We start from the raw sequence: 21,747 nt of genomic DNA on the forward strand, positions 1-21,747 counted from the left end.
AAGCATGTGTCAAGAATGAGAGGCCACTGATCTAGGCTACCTTTAGGGGTGTTCCCCCACCTTGTACTAGACGTTTTCCCCAGAAAATAACTACTCCATAAGATCCCATTACTGTGCAGGGATCCTATCTTCCATTCCCATCCAAGGGGCTCAGTCACCCCTTGCAGAATTGTTCTCCAGTCAACCCACAAATAGTTTGCTGACCTGGTGGTGTGAGACAGAACAGCTCTGCTTGACTAGCTGATGAGTTGATTAGACATGGGCCCTTCAGAATAGGATACAGGAGGGTAAATTAAGAAGGATTCCATAGGCTAAATCTACCTCCAAACAAACCTGGTGGCTAAAACTTATGCAAATTATTTCCAGAAATCCAAAATTAGTAATCCCCATGCTGTTGGAATTTAAGACAAAGGGCCTCTTCCCTTTGAAGTTAATATAAAGTTTATATTAACATCAATGGGACCAGTATGCAATCAGGCTCAACTACAGCTGTCATACTAATTTTTCAGCAAATAGCTTTTGCCTTAGGTACCTCTCTTGCAGCATGGCACAGGCAGAAGTCAAATCAAGAGTTTGTGAGGGGGGTTAAAAAACAAAACCACTTCCTAGTAGAAGAGAGTTATCCCATTGCCTACAGCTATAATGAAGTCTTTAAAAATAACAGCCCTGAGATTTTTTTTTCAGGGAACAGAAACAGTGATTTGAGATGGTCCAAAAAGACTAGTTGTTCCTGGGCTAACTAATGGTAGAGTGGCACAATTCCAGGCTGTCTATTATTTTCTCTGCATTTGAAAGACTAATAATGCCTGTCTAGCGACCTACACTAAAAGGCTGTAAGAGGCTTACTTCACCGTTTGGCCTTCAAGACTATTTCTGCTATGAGAAATCCAGGAGACTGTGCCTCGATTTGGGAACTCAGATCACCTTCTCCCCACTCCCACTTCCTCCTGCCGATCTGCCAGAGCCCAGGCAGACCTTCCACACATGTGGCAAAGCTCCTCTTCTTTAAGGCTCTTGAGGAGGACGTAGGCTGAGGTGGGCATAGTTATGGGCAGACTTGTTTATATTGTGATTCTAACTTATAGGATAGACATCTTGAGAGCTGGTTTGTCTCTGAGCTATCCTGAAGACCAGAGAGAGTAATACTTGGTGGTTTGGATCACTGCCCAGTGCTAGTGATATATTTTCAGAAGTTGACACTAAACAAAATTACATCCTTTATTTTCCACTCTGTTGTGGGCAGAAAAAAAAATTTACAGAGTCATATCTCTCTGTTTAAGCTTACTGAATTTGAATAACTTGTGTCTCATTGCACCATTTATCTTTCAGAATCTGCATTAGGCGTTGTGTGTCAGATTTTTCTATTTGGTTGCCAGGCTGGTTCATGAAATCTCTCTCTCTCCTTTGGTGGATGTTTGTATGATAAAAAGCTAAGATTATATCTTCTCCTTTATTAAAGATGATGTATAGCATGTAGAAATCAGATTACTTGTAGAGAAAGAAATCAATCAGGTTGGCAAATGGTATCTGTGGGACAAAGTGTAAAATGTTTGTTGTGTACAATAGTTATTGCAAAAACTTGTTAAGATGGTTAAAAATGCTGTATCCAAAACTGGAACCTTTTTGTTCAATTGAAATGACAGTGATGTATTTTTCACATCATGAAGCCTTGCAATATTACCAGCACAATTGGCTCAGAGGGCATTTTGAGATAAAAGTATATATCAGATTGCAATTTGGATGCAGCCAATTTATATATACACTAGAACCCACTACAGTCACCCTACAAAATTCAGTTGATCATGAATTGTATTACAGTTTTGAAAACTTGGTATTGTAGCTTTAAAGAGGCTCCAGAACAAACAGGAAACTTTAAATGATATTTAGTGAACACCCTTTTTGTGTGCAGTATTTTATTTACACGGGATTAAGATTTTCCTGTTTTGAATTTCCTTGTCATGATTTCACTTGCAGTACCCAACAGAATAACTCTGCGTACGTGAAACTAAACAGGTGGTTGTTCTCAACATGGAAATGTGACTAGATTGTACAGTATAGAACTATTTCAATATTGATAATTTTTGAAACAGAACTGGGCAGCAGACAGTTCAAATATCCTATGTTTGCAGAAAAAGAGCTAAACAACAGTATCAGCTGCTAAAGATTCACAAGGTAACTTGTTTTTCTTTTATTGATCTATGTTTACAACATCTAAAATAGAACATCATTCAAGATTTGAGTGAGTAGATATTTTAAACTGAAGACAAACTTTTTCTAGTTTCTGAGCACCTCCCGAAGTTAGTGCGGTAGATGATGCTTGGTACGTCACAGGAAAACACCCAGTGCCTTGCAGGATCTGCCTTCAATGCAGGCATATTAGGCAAAACCATCAAAGGTACCTCTATTTGGCCTTCATTTGTGTGCAGGGACCTGTGGATACAGCAAATGAATGCACAAAATCTACATGGGCCAGTGGCCTGCACATTTGAAAATTTGACCCAGCTTGACTTAAAGTTTGTCATGTTGCTTGGTGTCACTTTCAAACCATCAGGTTTGAAGTAAACACAGGATTTTCTTCTCTGCTTTGAGTGGTTAGGCTAGAATATCTATGTATGATGAGTATTTTAAAAAATATTATAGTTCTGTAATCAATAGAGTTAAAAAAAGTGTTGTATTTTAAATTTGATAATGCACTAAGTATCCATGTCAAAATGGGCCCAAAGCCCAAAATTCAGATCCAGATTTTAAACAGTGTTTAGGAGTATCTCAATTTGGAATAATGCCATTGCAGTTAAGGGAATTATACTGGAATGGAATTATTCCAAATTGAGATATAACCTGTGCAACTGAGAACAGAGTCAGGCCGGAAGTATCCAACAGAAAAGTCTTCAGCTGTGTTTTTAAATTACCTAGAGACTCTGCTACACCAAACTGAGGCTACAAGTACTCTGTTTTCATCTTTAAAATGCAAACTGACTGGGCAAGAGAATTAAGGTTAAGTGTAAAGAATATATATATGCAAACAAGTATGAAACCAAAAGATTTACTCAAAACTTTTTGTACGATAGTGAATAGCAGCAAGATTTCATACCTGATCTTTGTTCAACTATACCAAACCAGTACTTCCACTGACACTAGCTGGCAAATGTTTTTGGCACTTCCTGCAGAGAGGCCAAGGACTGAATGAATGTATACAGAGACTACCTTGGTGATCTTTCCAGGGCCCAGGAGAAACCTATTAGAAGGGTAGCATACAGAATGCTTGCATGGCAGTTACCTACACAAAAGCTGAGAAAGTTTGAATTGTGTCTACGGTCTTCTCATTTTGGCACCTTGCATCAATGCCAAGTCAATGATTTTTTTTTTTTAAAGTAGGATATTGAGTACACTAGTACAGATAATTTGTTAATGTGTGAATAGCAAGAAATGGCCCAAGCAGAAATATACAATAGGAGTCAATCCAACCAACCAATGTATTCACTAAAACATTCTGCTGGAAGTGGGTGGAGGGGAATGAAGTTAACAAATTAAACCTACATGATTTAACAACAGGACCAAGTTGAGTTGTAAAGGACAATTAGAGAGCCCTATGTACTTTTCCACAGTGATTCACATCACATTACCTGTTCTTCCTCTTTCTGGTGAGGAAGTTGAAATTAAGGTGAATCATATGCATGGTACATTAAAAAGCTCTGAATTTAAGGATACATGCATTTAATGCCAGAATATTGAAGGCACATCGATGTGAGTAAAGTGAGAGCTAAAGATGCATTTCAGTTTCAGATGTATTAGACTGTTACTATTAAGCAGAAATTTACTATATCTACATACAGGCTATGATTTACCATTGTGTTTTGTACCAACATCTGTTTTAAAAACCCAAGAACATTTATCATCTACTGTCTAGACCAGATGTTGTTGCTTAGTGTATAAAAGCCAGGGATTATTTTAGAATAATTTAGTTAACTCTAATCCAAAGTGTTTCTCTCAAAACATAGCCACTACCCATGCCTGACAAAACTGTAGATAGGTGCAAAGTAAATGTATGTGTCACATCTACTAGTAACTTTGGGAATTTAAAAGAAGCAGCAATTATTAAGTGCCAAAATCTATGTTGAGAGGATGTCATTGGGAGCTATGAAAATATGTACAGGTGATCAATCCTCAGGTGTAAGGTAGAGATAAGACAGAGAAATAGAAACAGCAGAGGAGTGAGAAATGAACTCTGTGGAGATGCACCAGAGGAAGGAGGAGGATGTAAGAAGATGGAAAGGGAAGGGAGTCTGGAAAGAACTTGGGCCTTCTCTGTACATAAATTATGCTGCCAAAACTACACCAATATAGTTAAAGCTGTACTTCCCCCAACCCTGCTGGATGCAGTATGAGCATATTTATACCAGTACAGCTATTCCCATACAGGATGGGGAATAAGCAATACCACTATAACTGCATCCACACTAAGGGTTAGAATTATACAAATGTAGGGCTGGAAGGGAGCTTGAGAAATCATCAAGGACCAAGTAACCCTAGGCCTCCTTAAGAACAGGTTGGACAACCACTTGCCAAAAGCTTCCAGTGGTAGGGATTCCACAGCCTCCCTTGGAAGCCAGTTCCAGAGCTTAACTATCCTTAGAGTTGGAAAGTTTTTCCTAATATCTAACCTAAATCTCCTTTGCTGCAGATTAAGCCCATTACTCATCCTACCTTCAGTGGACATGGAGAACAATTGATCCCAGTCCTCTTTGTAAATAGCCCCTAACATTTCAAGGCTGTTTATCAGGTCCCCCCCTCAGTTGTCTTTTCTGAAGACTAAACATTTCCACTTTCTTTTATTGCCTTATAGGTCAGGTTTTCTAAACCCTTCATCGCTTTTGGCTGCTTTCTAGAAGTGTGGTGCACAGAACTGGACACAGGGCTCCAGCTGAGGCCTCGCCAGTGCCCAATAGAGGGGGACAGTTACCTCCTGCGACTTACATAGGATACTCCTCTTAATACAGCCCAGAAGGATATTAGTCTTTTTCACAACTGCATCATGGTGTTTGCTTATGTTTTAAATTCATGATCAACGGTAACCCCCAGATTCTTTCCAGCAGTACTACCGCCACCAGCCAGTTGATGCCCATTTTGTGCATTTGATTTTTCCTTCCTATTTTCATCGTGTTGATTTCAGACCAATTTGTCAAGATCGTTTGGAATTCTAATCCTATCCTCCAAAGTGCTAGCAAGTCCTCCCAGCTTTGTGTCACCTGGCAAATTTTATAAACAAACACATCTTCACTCCACTATCCAAGCCATTAAGGAATTGTTGTAGTGGCATAACTACTTTAGCAAGAAGTTACACCCTTAACTGAGTTAATTATACCAGTAAAAAGCCTGTCTGTAGAGCTCGCCTCAGATGCAAGGAGTAGAGGTGTGTGCACTGAGGAGGAGGACAGGGTATTTCAAAGTGGTGCATAATTAATGACAAAATGTTTGCACACAAAGGGAGTGGATAGATTCAGCAAAGCCACTGCCTCATGTGATTGTGATTAGTAGCAGTACAGTAGCCTAGTCAAGGGTCATGGCCCCACTGTGCTAGGTGCTGTATAAACAGGTCATTAAGGTAGGCCCTGGATCAGAGAGTTTAGGATCATGACAAGAGGCAAGAATAGACAGAGGGTGGGAGAGGAGGGTGAAGCAGATTTTATTCATAATGCATAAGCATCAGTCACAGCTCTCTTGAGGCAGTGGATGAAGATGATAAAAATACTGTAACACAGAACCACAGTATCCCCTATGAAGTTAAACCAAATGCAGAGGGACTAGAAAACCCAGAAGTTTGCACTAAAATTTCCTTTCTGGGAGGGGAAGGGAATACCCATTTTCACAGAGGCTTTATGCCTCTGCACTTCCTCCCAGCCTCCATTGCAGCAGAGCTCAGACAAAGCCACAGTGCCATGGATTCTAGCACCACTTCTGTCCTGGACCACCACCCCCATCACGAGGATAGTAGCGGGACATATGGTGTAAGAGCATTGGCAGGAAACCTCCTTAAGTACGTCCACCCTGCACGCCACTGGCCGCGGCACAGAGTATGCATAGCTACATGCTGTAGTAAAAAGCAGACTGTGTCCACACTACGTTGCGTAGCTACACGTGTCAGTGAAAGGCTGCTGGAGCCTTTCCCCACTGCCTCTCCCTGCTGCCAGGAAAGGCTCCAGCAGCCGGGACTTAGCAGGACATTATACTGCTAAGGATAGCAGGTTAGACATGGAGAGAGCCACACAGGGTTCATACCACATCTTTACTTGCCTGTCTACGTTGTTCTTTATACCTGTGCTGGGGGGCATGTGGTGTACGTACTCTACGCACCACCATAAGGAGTAGCAGTGTAGACATACCCTAACTCGGGCAGGGAATTAAAGGGGGAACAATGCTGTTGGGAGTGGCTAGTCTCCTGGCACAGCCCCCAGCTCATTCTTTCCCAACCTGCAGATCCTCAACTTTGAGTAGCACCTATACAGGGGCTTCCACAGGGTCAAGAAGTAGTGTGAACAGTGAATAGGGGGGGGTGCCCTCTTCTTCCACAGCCCCATGCAGAGCTACTGACTTCTTACCTTCCACTCACAGCGGCAGCAAGGATGATTTGGCCCATAGCTGGAGACGAGGGCAGCTAGTAATTAGACAAGTAGCAAGAATGCAGGGTTGGTTAGAGCAAACAACAAAGCACAGTAGCTGGAGCAGTCCACATGCAGAGGAGAGTAAACAGAAAAGTTCTAGCTTAATACAGCTGTGGGAGGGAAATACTGTATTCAATTGTACTAAATATGATTAATACCGCACACGATGGCCAAGATTGTCAAAAGTGATTTTGGGTGCCCCAACCTTAAAGGGGCCTAATTTTCAGGAATTGCTGGGCACCTTCCCTTGGAAAATCTAGGCCTGTTAAGATGTCAAGTTGGGCCAAAAACAGAGGCATCCAAAAATCATTTTTGAAAATCTAGGCTATTGTATGCTTAAAAAAAAATAAACCACACCTCTTTTTCTGCCACACACATATGCACAAAGTCACTCAACACCACATTGAAATGCCTGGATAACAGTCATGCAGTGCATCTGGTATTTTGGAATCAAGGCTATACTCTACTATAGTCCATAAACAAATATTTAATCAAGTGAAGTTAGTAAAGCAGACTGCAATTCTAGGTGTCGATTGCAACCTCTCTCTCGTGGCAAAAATATTTCTATTGTTTTCTCTCCCCCACGCCCATGCTGTGAAGATATGGAATGGATCAGCACAGTGGTAGCTCCAGCCATTAGTGTTCTTACTGTATAAAGATTTATCTGTAATTGCTGAGTTTAATTTTCCTTGAGTTATCATTCTCAGAGCATATAGATGCTTAACAGTTTGGAATTCTCTTCTCTATATTACAAAGGGAAGATTGCTTATCAAATACAGTCTTAACATTAAAGTGTCAAACAGGATTTGTAGAAAGCTATTTTGGGTGTAGTTTAGGGTGAATGTTTATCAAATGATGGATTAGCTGAATCATGCACTGAGCCAAATTATTATTGACTGTGATTAAATCACAAAACGGTTATAGCACTATGTCATAATGCACAAGACAGTTTGAAGATTTAAACTCCTTTTTTCTACACTGGCTGTGGGAGCTCTATAACTAGAGATTTTAGGACCATATCTTGCCCTTAAACCTGCCTGGGAATTTGAGCAAAGCCGTGTGCTATAAGAATCTAGGTGTGAAAGGGACTTGCAGATCTACGCTTTGGATATAGATCATCGTCTAACTGAAACCAGCACTGCCTGAAGTTTGTGTTCATGCTGAGACACACCTGATGGATCCAGATGGATTATTCCCCAGCAGTATATCCTAATAATGGTTCTGATCATATAGACAGACCCAGGGTGAAATCCTGGCCCCACTTACTTCAGTGAAGCCAGGATTTCACCACAAGAGTACAGAACTGGAGAGTTGTTTATGACTGTGTAATGTTAGAGGCAGGAAAGGATTGTGTACCTAAAGCTGTAAGAGGCTTTGCCCATACAGCATCATAATGCCCCTTCAACATCCACTAATTAGTATGCCCCAAAACAGTGGAATACTTAGAACACAGCAATGCGGCATACCTGACTAATATGTAGCGAACATTACAAAGACTACTGTAATAGACCTCACAGACTTTAAAGCCAGAAGGGACCACCATGATCATCTAGGTCTGACGTGCATGTTGCAGGCCACAGAACGTCACCTACTCACTCCTGTAATAGACCCATAAGCTCTGACTTAGTTACTGAAGTCCTCAAATCATGATTTAAAGACATCAAGGTACAGAGAATCCACCATTTACACTAGTTTAAATCTGTAAGTGATCCATGCCCCATGCTGCAAAGGAAGGCAAAAAAACCCCAGAGTCTCTTCCAATCTGACCCTGGGAATAAATTCGTTCCTGACGATAACTATGGTGATCAGTTAGACCGGAGCATGTGTGCAAGGTCCACCAGCCAGACACCTGAGAAAGAATTCTCTGTAGTAACTCAGAGCGTCCCATCACTGGCCATTGGAGATATTTGCTGCTAGCAGTCACAGATGCAATTGTAGGGAGTCTCCTCATACCATTCCCTCAATACAACTTATCAAGCTCAGTCTTGAAAACAGTTAGGGCCCCCCTCTCCCCCCCACTGCTCCCCTTGGAAGGCTGTTCCAGAACTTCACTCCTCTGATGGTTGGAAACCTTCCCCTAATTTCAAGACTAAACTTGTTGATGGCCAGTTTATATCCATTTGTTCTTGTGTCCACATTGGCACTTAACTTAAATAATTCCTCTCCCTCCCTGGTATTTATCCCGTGGTGTATTTATAGACAGCAATCATATCTCCCTTCAGGCTTTTTTTTTTTTTTTTGGTTAGGCTAAACAAGCCAAGCTCTTTGAGTCTCCTCTCATAAGACAAGTTTTCCATTTCTCGGATCATCCTAGTAGCCCTTCTCTGTACCTGTTCCAGTTTGAATTCATCCTTCTTAAACATGGGAGACTAGAAGTACACACAGTATTTCCAGTGAGGTCTCACCAGTGCCTTGCATAATGGTAACAACACTTCTCAGACTCTACTGGAAATAAGTTGTTGCTAGATAAGTTCAGAGGTCAGTCAAGTCTTTGTCTGAGGCTCTCAAAACACTTCAGCTCTAGGAAGTAAATAAATAACCCTTTGTAAAATGGGTTGATACATGACTTGTCCAGGATGCTGAAACAAGTAGCATTAGAACCTTAGAGCCAATTTCCAAGTGTAACACTCTAACCACTAGACTGTGGGCATAACCGAAGGGTGTAGGTTATGCCCACAAATCAGCCACAACCACTTTCCCTCTCTAGCTAGATGGGTGGAGAGGGTCTCAGCTTTTTGTTTTAACTTGGGATCATGGTCTGGGAAAAGCTAAGAACCATGCCACCTGCTTTCCATGCACATCAGTGCAATAAAAGGCATATCACACGTGACTGACATGGCACTCCAAGCTTGTGTTTAAGGCAGTCAGAAAACACCCATTAAACTGGCTTCATTTTTCTAGTTTCCCCCTGTCCTATGCATTGGCCTATTTTCTCTCACTGTTCTCTAGTTTTTAAAAAGCTCAGCCCAGTCTTTCCTGCTGGTTGCTGGTGATCTCTCTCTCTCCTCTATCTCACTACACCAGAGATCTCTCCCTCCAGGTCCTCAGGAGACATCGACTTAGCTCAGCGGGAGAGCTCAGCTGAAGCCAGTTGGCTGCACAGAGGGATGGTTTAGTAAAGACTTTGCCCAGAGTTTCTATGCTTTGTTAAATCCTTGCAGTCTTTTCTCCTATTGAAGAAAAAAAAAAAAAAGCCAAAGTTTTCCCTACGTGAGGACCAAGGCCCCAACTCTATTTCCACCGAGTAAGCCACAGGAGGGAGAAAAATGTATAGAAAGCTTCATGAGGGCAGATGTGCAGAGCTTCTTCTGAATACATTTCCTCGAAGGGAAAGGGCTGGAGGTGTCTCAAGCAAGGCAAGTAGCAATGCCTCCAAACACTACAGAGCCTCATGGGTATGTGTCAAAATCTGTAGTCCCAGCAAGCAGCGTGCCTCCATCCCACTGAAGGATTCAGCAAGACAGGGCAGCAGTAATGTCTGTCGAAGCGCTGCTGGGAGAGGTGGGGAGAAGAGCTACTGACTCACCGTATCAAGTATCTGTCCTGCTTGTGCACAGCCTCTTTGGATAGCACCACCAGCTTTCGTCAGCTGAGCTGAACAACTGATGGAGCGAGGTTGCAGATACTTTCTGCCCCAGCAGCCTTCCCGCCTGGCTGACATTCCACCCCAGGATCCCAGCACCTGGGCGCACATGCGCGCACACACTCTTACATGGGCCCTGCTCCCCTAGGGCACATAAGCTTTTCATTGTTTGTACAGGTCCATGATTGGATCTCCTAGGCCCGAGCACAATGCAAGTGGTAAAACACTGGCAGAAACCTGGCTTGAATTCAGCCCTGTTTAAGAAACTGTGTTTAAATTCTTAAGTTGTTCCTCTGCTACCCAGCCAGATACAGATGGTTCAGACTTTCCAGCCATATAGTTTACTCTCTCAGAGTTTGCCTACACTGTACTTTATCTCAAGTTAATTTGTTGCCAATCATAAGCTGAGCCCTAAGCTAAAGCACAAACATTTGTAGCCTGGAACACATGTTTGCAGTGTTTCCCCACTAGCTGTTACAGACATGTTAACTGGCAATCTGTTAAACTGAAGAAAAGGCTATGTAGATATGGCCTATAGAGCTTGTCCATACGAAGGAGAGAGGTATTTTTTAAACTAAGTGATAGCTAAAGCATGATAGATACTAGTTTTAAAGTCCTAGGATGAAATCTTGCCCCCATTCAAGTCTATTAGATTTCACTCCTAGTGTAGACAGGGCAAAGTTGTAGTTTTAACATGTGTTAGGTGGTCAAGGTGAACCCTAGGCTGAGCTCCAGAAACATTGATGTCCCAGAGCAAATGTCAGGGAGTAGCATTCAATCTAGCCTTTACAAAAAAAAAAAAAAAAATTAACTCAAGTTAGCTGGCAAGCAATCAACTGAAGGTAAAAATAACTCCAATGCAGATAAGCAGTCAGTGTGCCAGTCTTCCAGCAATTGCGTGGAAATTTCACTATAAATCCTGTCTGCAAAGAAACCGCTCCAATTTGCATTTTGAAATCTTCTAGAGTTGTGTGATGCATTATTTAGTCTCCATTAGCAAGTGCTGTCAGTAAGGAGCACTATAGCATCACAGAATAAGGCAGCATCCATGCCCTGGACTGTCTTTCCACACTATCTTGTGATAGAACTTTGCAATTCACAGTGCATTGAGAAAGTGAGTTAATATTGACCAACAGAAGTAAACAATTCAGCAAGGGAATTTAATAACTGTATGTGTTATGAGATTCAGCCTATTCAAAGCATATATTTATAAATGACTGGTGGAACAGAATGTATTTCCTACTGTTCTGATGAATTCCAAATCCACTTAAAGTTTTGTGATACAAAAATGCACAGTTTGACTATACTGTGGATGGGGTAACGTTAGCCTCTGTGTGTGGTCAGCAGCCAAAGAGCAATATTCTGCCTGCTCTGTAGATAGAGCTCTGAACTGCCAAATGAGAGACCTGTGTTCAGTTGTTTGACTCATCACTTCTTGGGCTGCCAGGAAGTTCTATGCAAAAGTCAACACTTTCACTTCACAGGGTCACTTTTCCATGCAAATGCATCAGCTGGCTCAGGTCCTCTCAAAACAGTCCAAGCTCTTGGTCCTCAACCAGTCTTTTGGCTTGACTTTGTCCAAGTCTCCTGGTTTGTAATTAAAGCCACAGCCCAGATGAAATGGGTTTTGTTAAGAGTTTTTCACAGCTTTACTAGCCAGGGCTGGCACTCTGTAGAAGCAAAGCTGAGAAGAGGAGGGGCTTGTAGTCCACTTTCACTGATCCTGGAGCTGAAGTGATTTAGAGCTGCTCTAAATGATGCCAGCAGTAAAGGACCCATAGGGACCACTGTCCATTCTTCAGCTAATGCAGAGTGCCATGTACTCCAGCCCCACCTCCCTTCCCTCCCCCCCCCCACAAGTCCTCTATTCAGAGGGTGGGGGAGTAAGTTGGCATGAGGGCATAGAACAGGCAGACTGAAATTATACCATAACATTTCCAGCACCAAAAATTATTTCAAATATATATCACGTTCCTGTGACTGTTTCAGTGCTGTATAGGTTAAAAAACATGGGGGAAAGAAAAACTGCCCTAAAACAAACCCAACAGCCACTTAAAAAAAAAAAAAAAAGACCAAACAAAGCATTGTATTCTGGAGAAGCAGAGAATAGGAAGAACAATGGGCATTTCACAACACTGACATCAATGCTCAGCAGTACAAGAGCAACAAGTCTGAAATGACTCCCATCCTGCCAATCTTGGTCAAGAAAGTTTACCTTGATGCTCAGCCTTAGCAAAAGGGAGTAGGTACCACAGCTATTTGCTGCCTTCTACGATAATGCACCATTGTGTTTTGTAATCTCAGATTCTTCAAGCGAGAGACACTAACAGATAAAAATGACAGTTTTCCAGGAATATTCCAATCCAAAAGGCAGTAGCTTCAATGATATTTGTTGCACCACTTTTGAATTTGTATTCTGCAAATATTCTGTCAGGTGAGTTTATGGACAGATGTGTTGGCAAAGATAGGCACCAGTCCAGCAGTGCACTTTCACATAAGCTTGACTTTAAGTGCAAGGCTGTCCTTTCAGTGAAGTTCTTTGAATACTAGAATATTCATGGAAAATTAATGTTAATCTTGTATATGCCAGAATCATGGAACAGAAAATACCATGCAATCTGTGTTCAATTAAAATTCACCAACAAAGCTGGTGAAATAAGATTTTGATTTGAATGATCACCCACAGAAAAGTGAATTGTAAAAATCATCCTGAGATCCCTATATGTTTTCAAAGCACGGGACTAGGGAAGGCCGCATTTCACAAGCATATGTGACTGACAGCTATGTACTGCAAAATGTAATGAAGCTGCACAGTTTAACCCCCTTTGCATTGTGTCGTTTTAGTGTGACAGGACCAGGAACAGCTGGACAGAAATTTATTTGAAACCTCAGATTAAGTAGAGAAAACCCCCTGGGGGTTTCAAGTTTACTTTTAGATTTTCATGGTGCAGCCAAAATAAAAGTAGATTAGCAGTCTATGGCTACATTCCCCTTTGCCCGCATGTTCTTCAAAGAGCAAAACCTAACAATATTAGGACAACTCTGGGCTCCAGAGCACCTTGGGTTGGGTTAGGCTCCAGAGTATGTAACCCTCATCTGTCTGGGGAAATAGATCTAGGTGGGTGGAGGGTCCCTAGGGTATAATGGGAGCCTAGAAGGTACATGCTCTAAGCACATCTTGTCCGTTAAAAAGGTGCCACATGCATCCCACTACACTTAAGTGCTGCCAAAAGGTACGGCTTTGATCTAACCTACTTCTGTGTGGAAGACAGAGCCCCTGTGATGTAACTTACCACCAGACATGGGAACCATTTTCCCATTTAAGGAACACTAGATTGTAATCCTGCTCTGAAACTGCAGGACTTCTTGGCTCCTCTTCCCATTCCCCACACAGGGCAGTATTCTCTCCTCCCCGCCCCCCATATATCCATTATATCCTGCATGCATGGTCAAGAACAGTGTAGCCATCCCAAATGAATGCTCAAAAATATCCTTTATGCTACTCCACTCCATCTTCCATATCCCACTCATTACATTTTTTTTACTGTGTCTAGATCAGTGGTTTTCAAACTTTTTCAGTTGCACCCCCCTTATCAGTAACAGAATCTGTCTGCACGCTTCCCCCTCCATTACTGCACAGTCAAGGCTTCCCTCAGCAGAGGAGCTTGGTCTGGGGGCAGAATTGGGTTTGGGGGAGGGGCTGCAGCTGGGGGCAGAGAAGGAATGATGGCAAAGCCTGGCTGGAGGCGGAGTGGAGCTGCCACTGGGTTTGGAACTGGTCTGGCAGCAGAGTGGGAGTGGGACAGATCTGGGCCTGGAGCTGGAGCAGGATTTGGGGCTGAACGGGACTAGGGGAGGAGAAGGCTGGGGGTGGAGCAGGGCTGGAAGCATGGTGCGCCCTCCCCACGCCCTGTGGGGGCAGGCCCTGGCCCCACCACATGGCACTCCCGCCACTCCCAGCATTCTTCTGTGCCACCCTAAGGGTGAGCACTGGTCTATATTTATACACTGTGAGTGTACATAAAGGTTGGATTCCAAGGATAAGGTGGCAATATCTGTTTCTGTCTTGGGATGAAAAATCTGGCCTCACTGAAGTCAATGGGAATTTTGTCAGTGACCTCAGTGCAGCCAGGATTTTGCCCTAGCTGGTTTCTTTTTAGCCAGAAAACATTTAATAGTGTAAAATATTAAAATATTGTGATTTCCTGTTTTAATGTTTCTTAATCTCTCTTGCTGTGCATCAAACACAGTAGAACCCCAAATGATTCTCTTTCTAGAGCTTCAGGCTAATAGCATTAGATAAACCCAGATTAACATTTTTTAAAAATATATTCACATGTAGGAGAAGAATTTGGACTGGTTCCCTCGAATGCGAGCCATGTCCCTGGTTAGCAGTGAAGGCGACAATGAGCAAAATGAAATTAGAAACCTGCAAGAAAAGTTGGAGACAACCATGAGTCTTGTAAAACAACTGTCCAGTCAGCTTGCTGAGCTCAAGGAACAGGTAAGTGTTTCTGAGCTGGGTAGAAAACTGACATATGAACACATGCTTAGGGTATGTCTACACTACGAAATTAGGTCGAATTTATAGAAGTCGGTTTTTTAGAAATCGGTTTTATATATATTCGAGTGTGCGTGTCCCCACAAAAAATGCTCTAAGTGCATTAACTCGGCGGAGTGCTTCCACATTACCGAGGCAAGTGTCAACTTCCGGAGTGTTGCACTGTGGGTAGCTATCCCACAGTTCCCGCAGTCTCTGCTGCCCATTGGAATTCTGGGTTGAGATCCCAATGCCTGATGGGGCTGAAACATTGTCGCGGGTGGTTCTGGGTACATATCCTTAGGCCCCCGTTCCCTCCCTCCCTCCGTGAAAGAAAGGGCAGACAATTGTTTTGCGCCTTTTTTCCTAAGTTATCCGTGCAGACGCCATACCACGGCAAGCATTGAGCCCGCTCAGCTCACTGTCACCGTATGTCTCCTGGGTGCTGGCAGACTCGGTACTGCATTGCTACACAGCTGCAGCAACCCATTGCCTTGTGGCAGCAGACAGTGCAATAGGACTGGTAGCCGTCATCGTCATGTCCGAGGTGCTCCTGCTTGCCTCTGTGAGGTCGATCAGGAGTGCCTGGGCAGACATGGGTGCAGGGACTAAATTTGGAGTGACTTGACCAGGTCATTCTCTTTAGTCCTGCAGTCAGTCCTATTGAACCATCTTATGGTGAGCAGGCAGGCGATACGGATTGCTAGCAGTCCTCTTGTACCATCTTCTGCCAAGCAGCGATGAGATGTGGATGGCACGCAGTCCTTCTGCACCGTCTGCTGCCAGCCAAAGATGTAAAAGATAGATGGAGTGGATCAAAACAAGAAATAGACCAGATTTGTTTTGTACTCATTTGCAAACCCCCCCTCCCCCGTGTAGGGGACTCGTTCCTCTAGGTCACACTGCAGTCACTCACAGAGAAGGTGCAGCGAGGTAAATCTAGCCATGTATCAGAGGCCAGACCAGCCTGCTTGTTCCAATAAGAACAATAACTTAGGTGCACCATTTCTTATTGGAACCCTCCGTGAAGTCCTGCCTGAAGTACTCCTTGATGTAAAGCCACCCCCTTTGTTGATTTTAACTCTCTGTAAGCCAACCCTGTAAGCTGTGTCGTCAGTCACCCCTCCCTGCGTCAGAGCAACGGCAGACAATTGTGCATCTGAGTTGAGAGTGCTGTCCAGAGCAGTCACAATGGAGCACTCTGGGATAGCTCCCGGAGGCCAATACCGTCGAATTGTGTCCACAGTATCCCAAATTCGACCCGGCAAGGCCGATTTAAGCACTAATCCACTTGTCAGGGGTGGAGTAAGGAAATCGATTTTAAGAGCCCTTTAAGTCGAAATAAAGGGCTTCATCGTGTGGACGAGTGCAGGTTTACATCGATTTAACGCTGCTAAATTCGACCTAAAGTCCTAGTGTAGACCAAGGCTTAGAGAACTAGATGTTGTCTTGGGTCGTGGTCAGGACTTTTGTCTCAGAAAGGTTTTATTCCTGACTCAATAAAGCTTAGAGTAGGTGCACAGATACGGTTCCGGAAAGAGTTTTTATTCCATTAACACAACTAGAGAACAGGTAAGCAAGAAATTGAATTTTGAAAACCTAACAGCCAGGTAGGGGGAATCCTGTTACAAGAGAATGTGACTGCAAAATATAGTCGAGCTTTGTATCGGAAATAGCTGCAAACTAGTTGAAATTGTTTTAGTTCGACTCTCTGAAGTTACAGCCTATACCTGTTCCCCCACCCCCATCATGCACATATAAGTCCATTATTTGCATGACACAATCTCATACTTCAAAGAAATCCTGTACTCAGTTTTTAAGGATGAAAAAAAATTGCAGTTATTTTGCTTATATGCACTTGGCAAAAACGTCCTTCTCATGCTGTTGCATTGTGAGTGCATGTGCTGCTGCTAAATAATCGTCAAAACCCTCTCATCTTTCTCTCCCTTTCCACCGTAGATGACAGAACAAAGGAAAAATAAGCAGAGGCTGGGCTTTCTTGGATCAAACACACCCCATGTGAATCATCACATGCCACCACACTGATACCATGGGGAGAAGCCGTGACTAGCCTTTCATCAGTATTCCTGCTTGATTACAGGATAAAAAGCTGAGATCGAGAGGAGTGAACAGTGCCTATTGTTGCAAAGTTAAAAACAACCAAGTGCCAAGATGTTAAGTGGTTTAGCTCTGGGAACAATTTGTAACGGTTTTTCATGGCTGAAAGGGACCAAAACCTAGAATGCAAGAAATACAAGGGAGTTCTTCTGTATTCATTCTACAGGCTAAACTCTGCTGGGTTTACACTCTCTGCAACTCAATTGGCTTCAATGGGAACTGTATACAATGCAAGTTCGGGCAGTATTTGGCTCTTCTTGAAGTCAATTTAAGATTTCTTCTCAAAGTAATGGAAGAACCAAGATATGGGGAAGGAGCAATAATTTAACAGCACAAATGCAACAGCCTCCTTCAGAATCAATAGAAGTTATTTCTTGTTTTATTTACCAGATAGCAACATCTGTTATATTTGCTTGCATTTACTTTTTTATTATTATTATTACCATAAATACAGCAGCAGGAGCAGTTATAACATCACTGCAAGTTAACTTCTGTTAGAGGCAAATCAACTCTACACTCAGACTAAAAAAAAGTGGCAAAGAGAAACAGGAGTTCTTTTGAATTTTAACTGTCATCATGCCATTTCTTATTTATGACATGGAGCACAATGGATTTACAGCTGTGGGAACTTGGAATTAATGCACAGACCACTGACAACAAAGTGATTTTTCTCCTGGCGTCAGATGTTCTCTATTCATGTAGCTGCAAGTGGAGATTTCACATATTATGATGTTAAATCATGTTTTAAATTCAAGCTCAAAAAAGGATTTAGAACAAAAGGTATTTTAAAATTTGTATTGAGGTGACTTTTTTGGTAAAAAGCTTAAAAAATACTACCTAGAAGGAATTGTAATGGAGTCATTACCTTCCATAAACACACCGTAGGCACTATTTGACATAAGTGAATCAGGGCCATATCCTGCTATCTTTTACTCAGTCCTAGTTTCAGTGGGAACGTTGCCTTGATTATAAATCAGTTCCTGCTTGCCCTTCGGGCCTGGAACTCCTATTGACGTCAGTAGAAGATGATCTTGTTGGACTGGGCCCTCAAGACAGGACTGTGGTGTCCAGCTGCAAGAGTGCACTTTTCAGCTATTTTATTCTAACTGTTTGAAGAGAAAATTACAACGTTTGTTAAACGCCAAGAGACTTTCAGACTTAGGGGGCGGTTTTCAAGGTACAAATGGGAGTTGGGGACTTAAACCCCTTTGAAAAAATCAATAGGAGTTACGATCTAACTGCCCTTTGTGCCTTTGAAAAGTCTCCCCTTTAATTTTTAAGAGCAGGGTATTTAGCAGGTATCAGTAAGGGTTTTAAAGAGGCATTCATTTGAGCTGCTTGGGAAATCATTTCTCTGTCCCCCCGCCCATGAAAAACTTCAGGGGGCAAAAAAAAGGGAAATTCAGCAAAAATGAATGTCAAAAGACTTAAGGTTTTCAATCACTGAAAAGCCAAAAAATTTCATTTTTAAAGCAGAAATGGATTTTTCCAGAAGGTTTCATTAAAAAGCCTTTTATTTTCTTTTTCTTTTTTGGTCAAAAATTTTGATCAGTTTTTAACTAGCTCCAGTATTCATTTTTTTAAAAAAGGGTAAATGTTACTGTTATAAAAGCAAGTCAGATGAGAACTGGCAGGACTGGAAGAAAAGATGGGACGTTTCTCTCCTCTAACTAAACACACATGCACCCCACACCCTTATATGGCTTCCAGTAACAACCATATCTTTCACATGGGATAAAGGGAGATTTTAGGGCCTCACTTACAAAAAGGGAGCTCTGTATATGTCTTCAGCACTTTGACACTCTATGGGTCCTGACATGGGCTTAATTCTGAGAGGCACTAAACACTTCCAGGATCAAGTTGTGTATTTCCCTGTCAGAAATGCACATCCCAAATTGAGCCTAGCCTGTGTGCAGTGGCATCTACGTGCGTGTTACACACAAATGTGTACCATTGTGTGCCACTCTACATGAGTGAGCAGGATCTACAGGGGTGAAGTTTACCACCTTCAGAAATCCTCAGACTATACAGCTAGGACTTTGAACCTTATGATCTGTCCATAAGGCCACAAACACCTCACCCTAAGGAGTGTGCAATAGAAGCTCCATGAGGGGAGCCTCTTTTCCCTTCTGAGGGGCTTTCAACATGGAATAGTATGATTTGGGCTTCACTAATTAAAACTAATGAACCTCTATCCTTATCTTGTACAAGTAACATGCTGGAGACCTACACTGGGGTTTGTAGTCTCCAATATGGCTGTCATGGTGCAAACAACTAGTGTAGATACAGTGGACCAGTGTACACCATGACTTGCTTGAAACCAAGATAAGCTGCACCAGGGTCAGTTGTGGTTTACACCACTGGATTGCATTCATACTGAGGCCTGGTCTACACTAGAAAATAAGGTCAGTTTAACGACCACAGTCACGGATGTGAAAGATCCACACCCCTGGGCAGCATTCTCAAGCCAACCTATGGTAAGTCCCCATCTAGGCAGCGCTAGGTCGACGGAAGAATTCTTCCATTGACCTAGCTACCACCTCTCAGGGAGGTGGATTACCTACACCGACAGGAGAACCTCTCCCGTCGGCAGAGGTAATGCCTACATTGAAGCGCTGCAGCAGCGCCGCTGTAGCATTTGAAGCGTAGACATACGATCTCTTAGGCTATGTCTACACTAGCACTTTTGTTAGTGAAACGTATGTCGCTCAGGGGTGTGGGGAAAAACACAAAACACCCTCCCAACCAACAGAAGTGCTGGTGGACAGCGCTGTGTCAGCAGGAGACGCTTTCCTGCTAACATAGCTACTGCTGCTCACTGGGGGTGGTTTGACTATGTTGACAGGAGAGCTCTCTCCCATCGGCATAGAGCAGCTACACGGGAGGTCGTACAGCTATGCTGCTGTAAGTTCTGTAGTGTAGACCTGGCCTCAGGGTATCACTTCAGCTGCACTGATGCAGCTACATCAGTGGCTGAAACCAAAATTTAGATAAGGCCAGATTTTTCTCTTCTCACTTTCCCTGATGTAAATAATGAAGTCAGTGGAGTTATAGTTGTAAGACTGGTACAAGTTAGAGAATCCAGCCATTCATTTTTAATTCACTTTAGATTTGATAAACTGTGTAAAGTAGTCAACTCTATTTCAATATCAATTCCCTCTTATACTCCTCAGCAATATAAAGTAACATTTATTGGAACTAAAACACGTTTATGATTGTTATTAGTGAGGGGGGGGGAGTGGGATAATACTGGAAGTAGCTGGCACTTGTTTACAGTTAGAAAACCAACCAAATGATTGCACGAGAAGGGAGGTTTTTGCTGTATGAGCTGGAAAACTTGAGAACAGACTTATTTGTGCACTAAATTCCTTATTGCAGTTCCAAGCTGCAAGAACTCTCTCTTCCCTCAGTCCCCACTAACATTTCCCTTCCTCACAAGAACTCCTCTATTACAGTACTGCTGTTTACATGAGATCTAAAACTGCAAAGGAAAAGAAAAAAAAAAGTTGTAATAGACACCAGCTAATGTTTGCCACAGTGCCTTTCTGATGTTTATTGCTTCTGAGACAGACCTCTTTAATCAATAAGAGTAGAAAATGCTACTTGCACAGATTGTAAATATCTTTCACTTGTGTTTGACATGCTTGCTACTTCTGCTGGAAGATCACTGCAGGCCTTACTCACATGAGTAATCCTTATACAGGCAAGTAGTCCCGTTAACTTCAACAGGGGACACTTACACGATTAACAACTGCAGGACCAATTTCCAGGCCTTTAAGGGTTCAAAATACAACCACCCCACATTGATGAATTCATGAAAGATAATGGGGTGGGGGGAAAAAAATCACTTTTATACACATTTGTATGTATATCTTTGTTTAATGAAGCCAAGATGTCCTATTCCTATGCAAGTATCAAAAACATATTTATACAAATTGATTGAAACGATAAACATCTATGAACTATCAATGCCTTAGAGGGAAAAACTAAACTATTTGACAATTAAAATCTACGTATGTCCATTGCTGCTGACTAACTTTTTTTATTAAAAGTTGTCATTTTATACATGTTCGTTTCTGTATATTCCATTGCAGAGCCGTGTGCAAATGTGTGTTGCTGAATTAAAATCTTCTTAGAAGAGTTGGGGTGTCTGTACTGTAATGGTGTAGTCCCGGGGTCAGCAACCTTTGGCATGTGGCCCATCAGAGTAATCCCTAGTGGATTTTTAATCCACCGCTTCCAGCAGCTCCCATTGGCCTGGAGCAGCAAACCACAGTCACTGGGAGCCGCGATCGGCCGAACCTGCGGACGCGGCAGGTAAACAAACTGGCCCGGCCCGCCAGGGGCTTTCCTTGCGCAAGGAGCGGAACAAATTTGGGAACCACTGCTCTAGAGCATGAAGGCACATTAGCTCAGCAGAAGGGAAAAGGTTTCACTGCCCTCTCTGCTATACTTGTCCTGTGGATACAGGGCTTAACTATTCAAGAACTTGAGCACCATCAAAACACTTATTGAGGTCAATAGGAATTGAAAATGCTCAGCACCTCACAGGATCAGACACATAGAGGACATCACAGTCGGACACCTTTCATAAGCATTGAAAAACAGTTGACATTTTTAGAAGATATATTGCATTTCCAAACTGAACTTCCTAGTTATGCATAGGAAGATTCATTGCAGACATCTCTTCTTCTTGCCCGAGACGTCTATTGTGGAGATTCACCCATCAAATAATCAGTGCACATGGAGGTGGTTTAAAGGTCCCTTCAGAGTAATGATTGGTGGAAGTAATCTAATGTGATCTACCAAAAAGACCCGCATCCCATAGAGATTCTTCAGTTGGAGAG

At 42.6% G+C, this 21,747-nt stretch overlaps 1 protein-coding gene across 4 annotated transcripts in view; it reads left to right on the top strand.

Annotated features, from left to right (window-relative positions):
* The window catches only part of ITPR2 (inositol 1,4,5-trisphosphate receptor type 2), a 360,382-nt gene extending 339,339 nt beyond the window's left edge, over positions 1-21,043 (top strand). For 3 of the 4 annotated variants that reach the window (XM_043538510.1, XM_037915324.2, XM_037915321.2), the window contains exons 56-57: positions 14,585-14,746; positions 16,742-21,043. In XM_043538510.1, the coding sequence (XP_043394445.1) occupies positions 14,585-14,746; positions 16,742-16,828 (249 nt within the window). In that variant the 3' untranslated portion in view covers positions 16,829-21,043. Of the gene's footprint in view, positions 1-12,546; positions 14,747-16,741 lie in introns of those variants that run through there. The other variant, XM_037915330.2, reaches the window with a different exon arrangement.
* Positions 21,044-21,747: the final 704 nt, after the last annotated feature.

The sequence above is a fragment of the Chelonia mydas genome, chromosome 1, assembly GCF_015237465.2.
Source record: "Chelonia mydas isolate rCheMyd1 chromosome 1, rCheMyd1.pri.v2, whole genome shotgun sequence".
Lineage (NCBI taxonomy): Eukaryota > Metazoa > Chordata > Testudines > Cheloniidae > Chelonia > Chelonia mydas.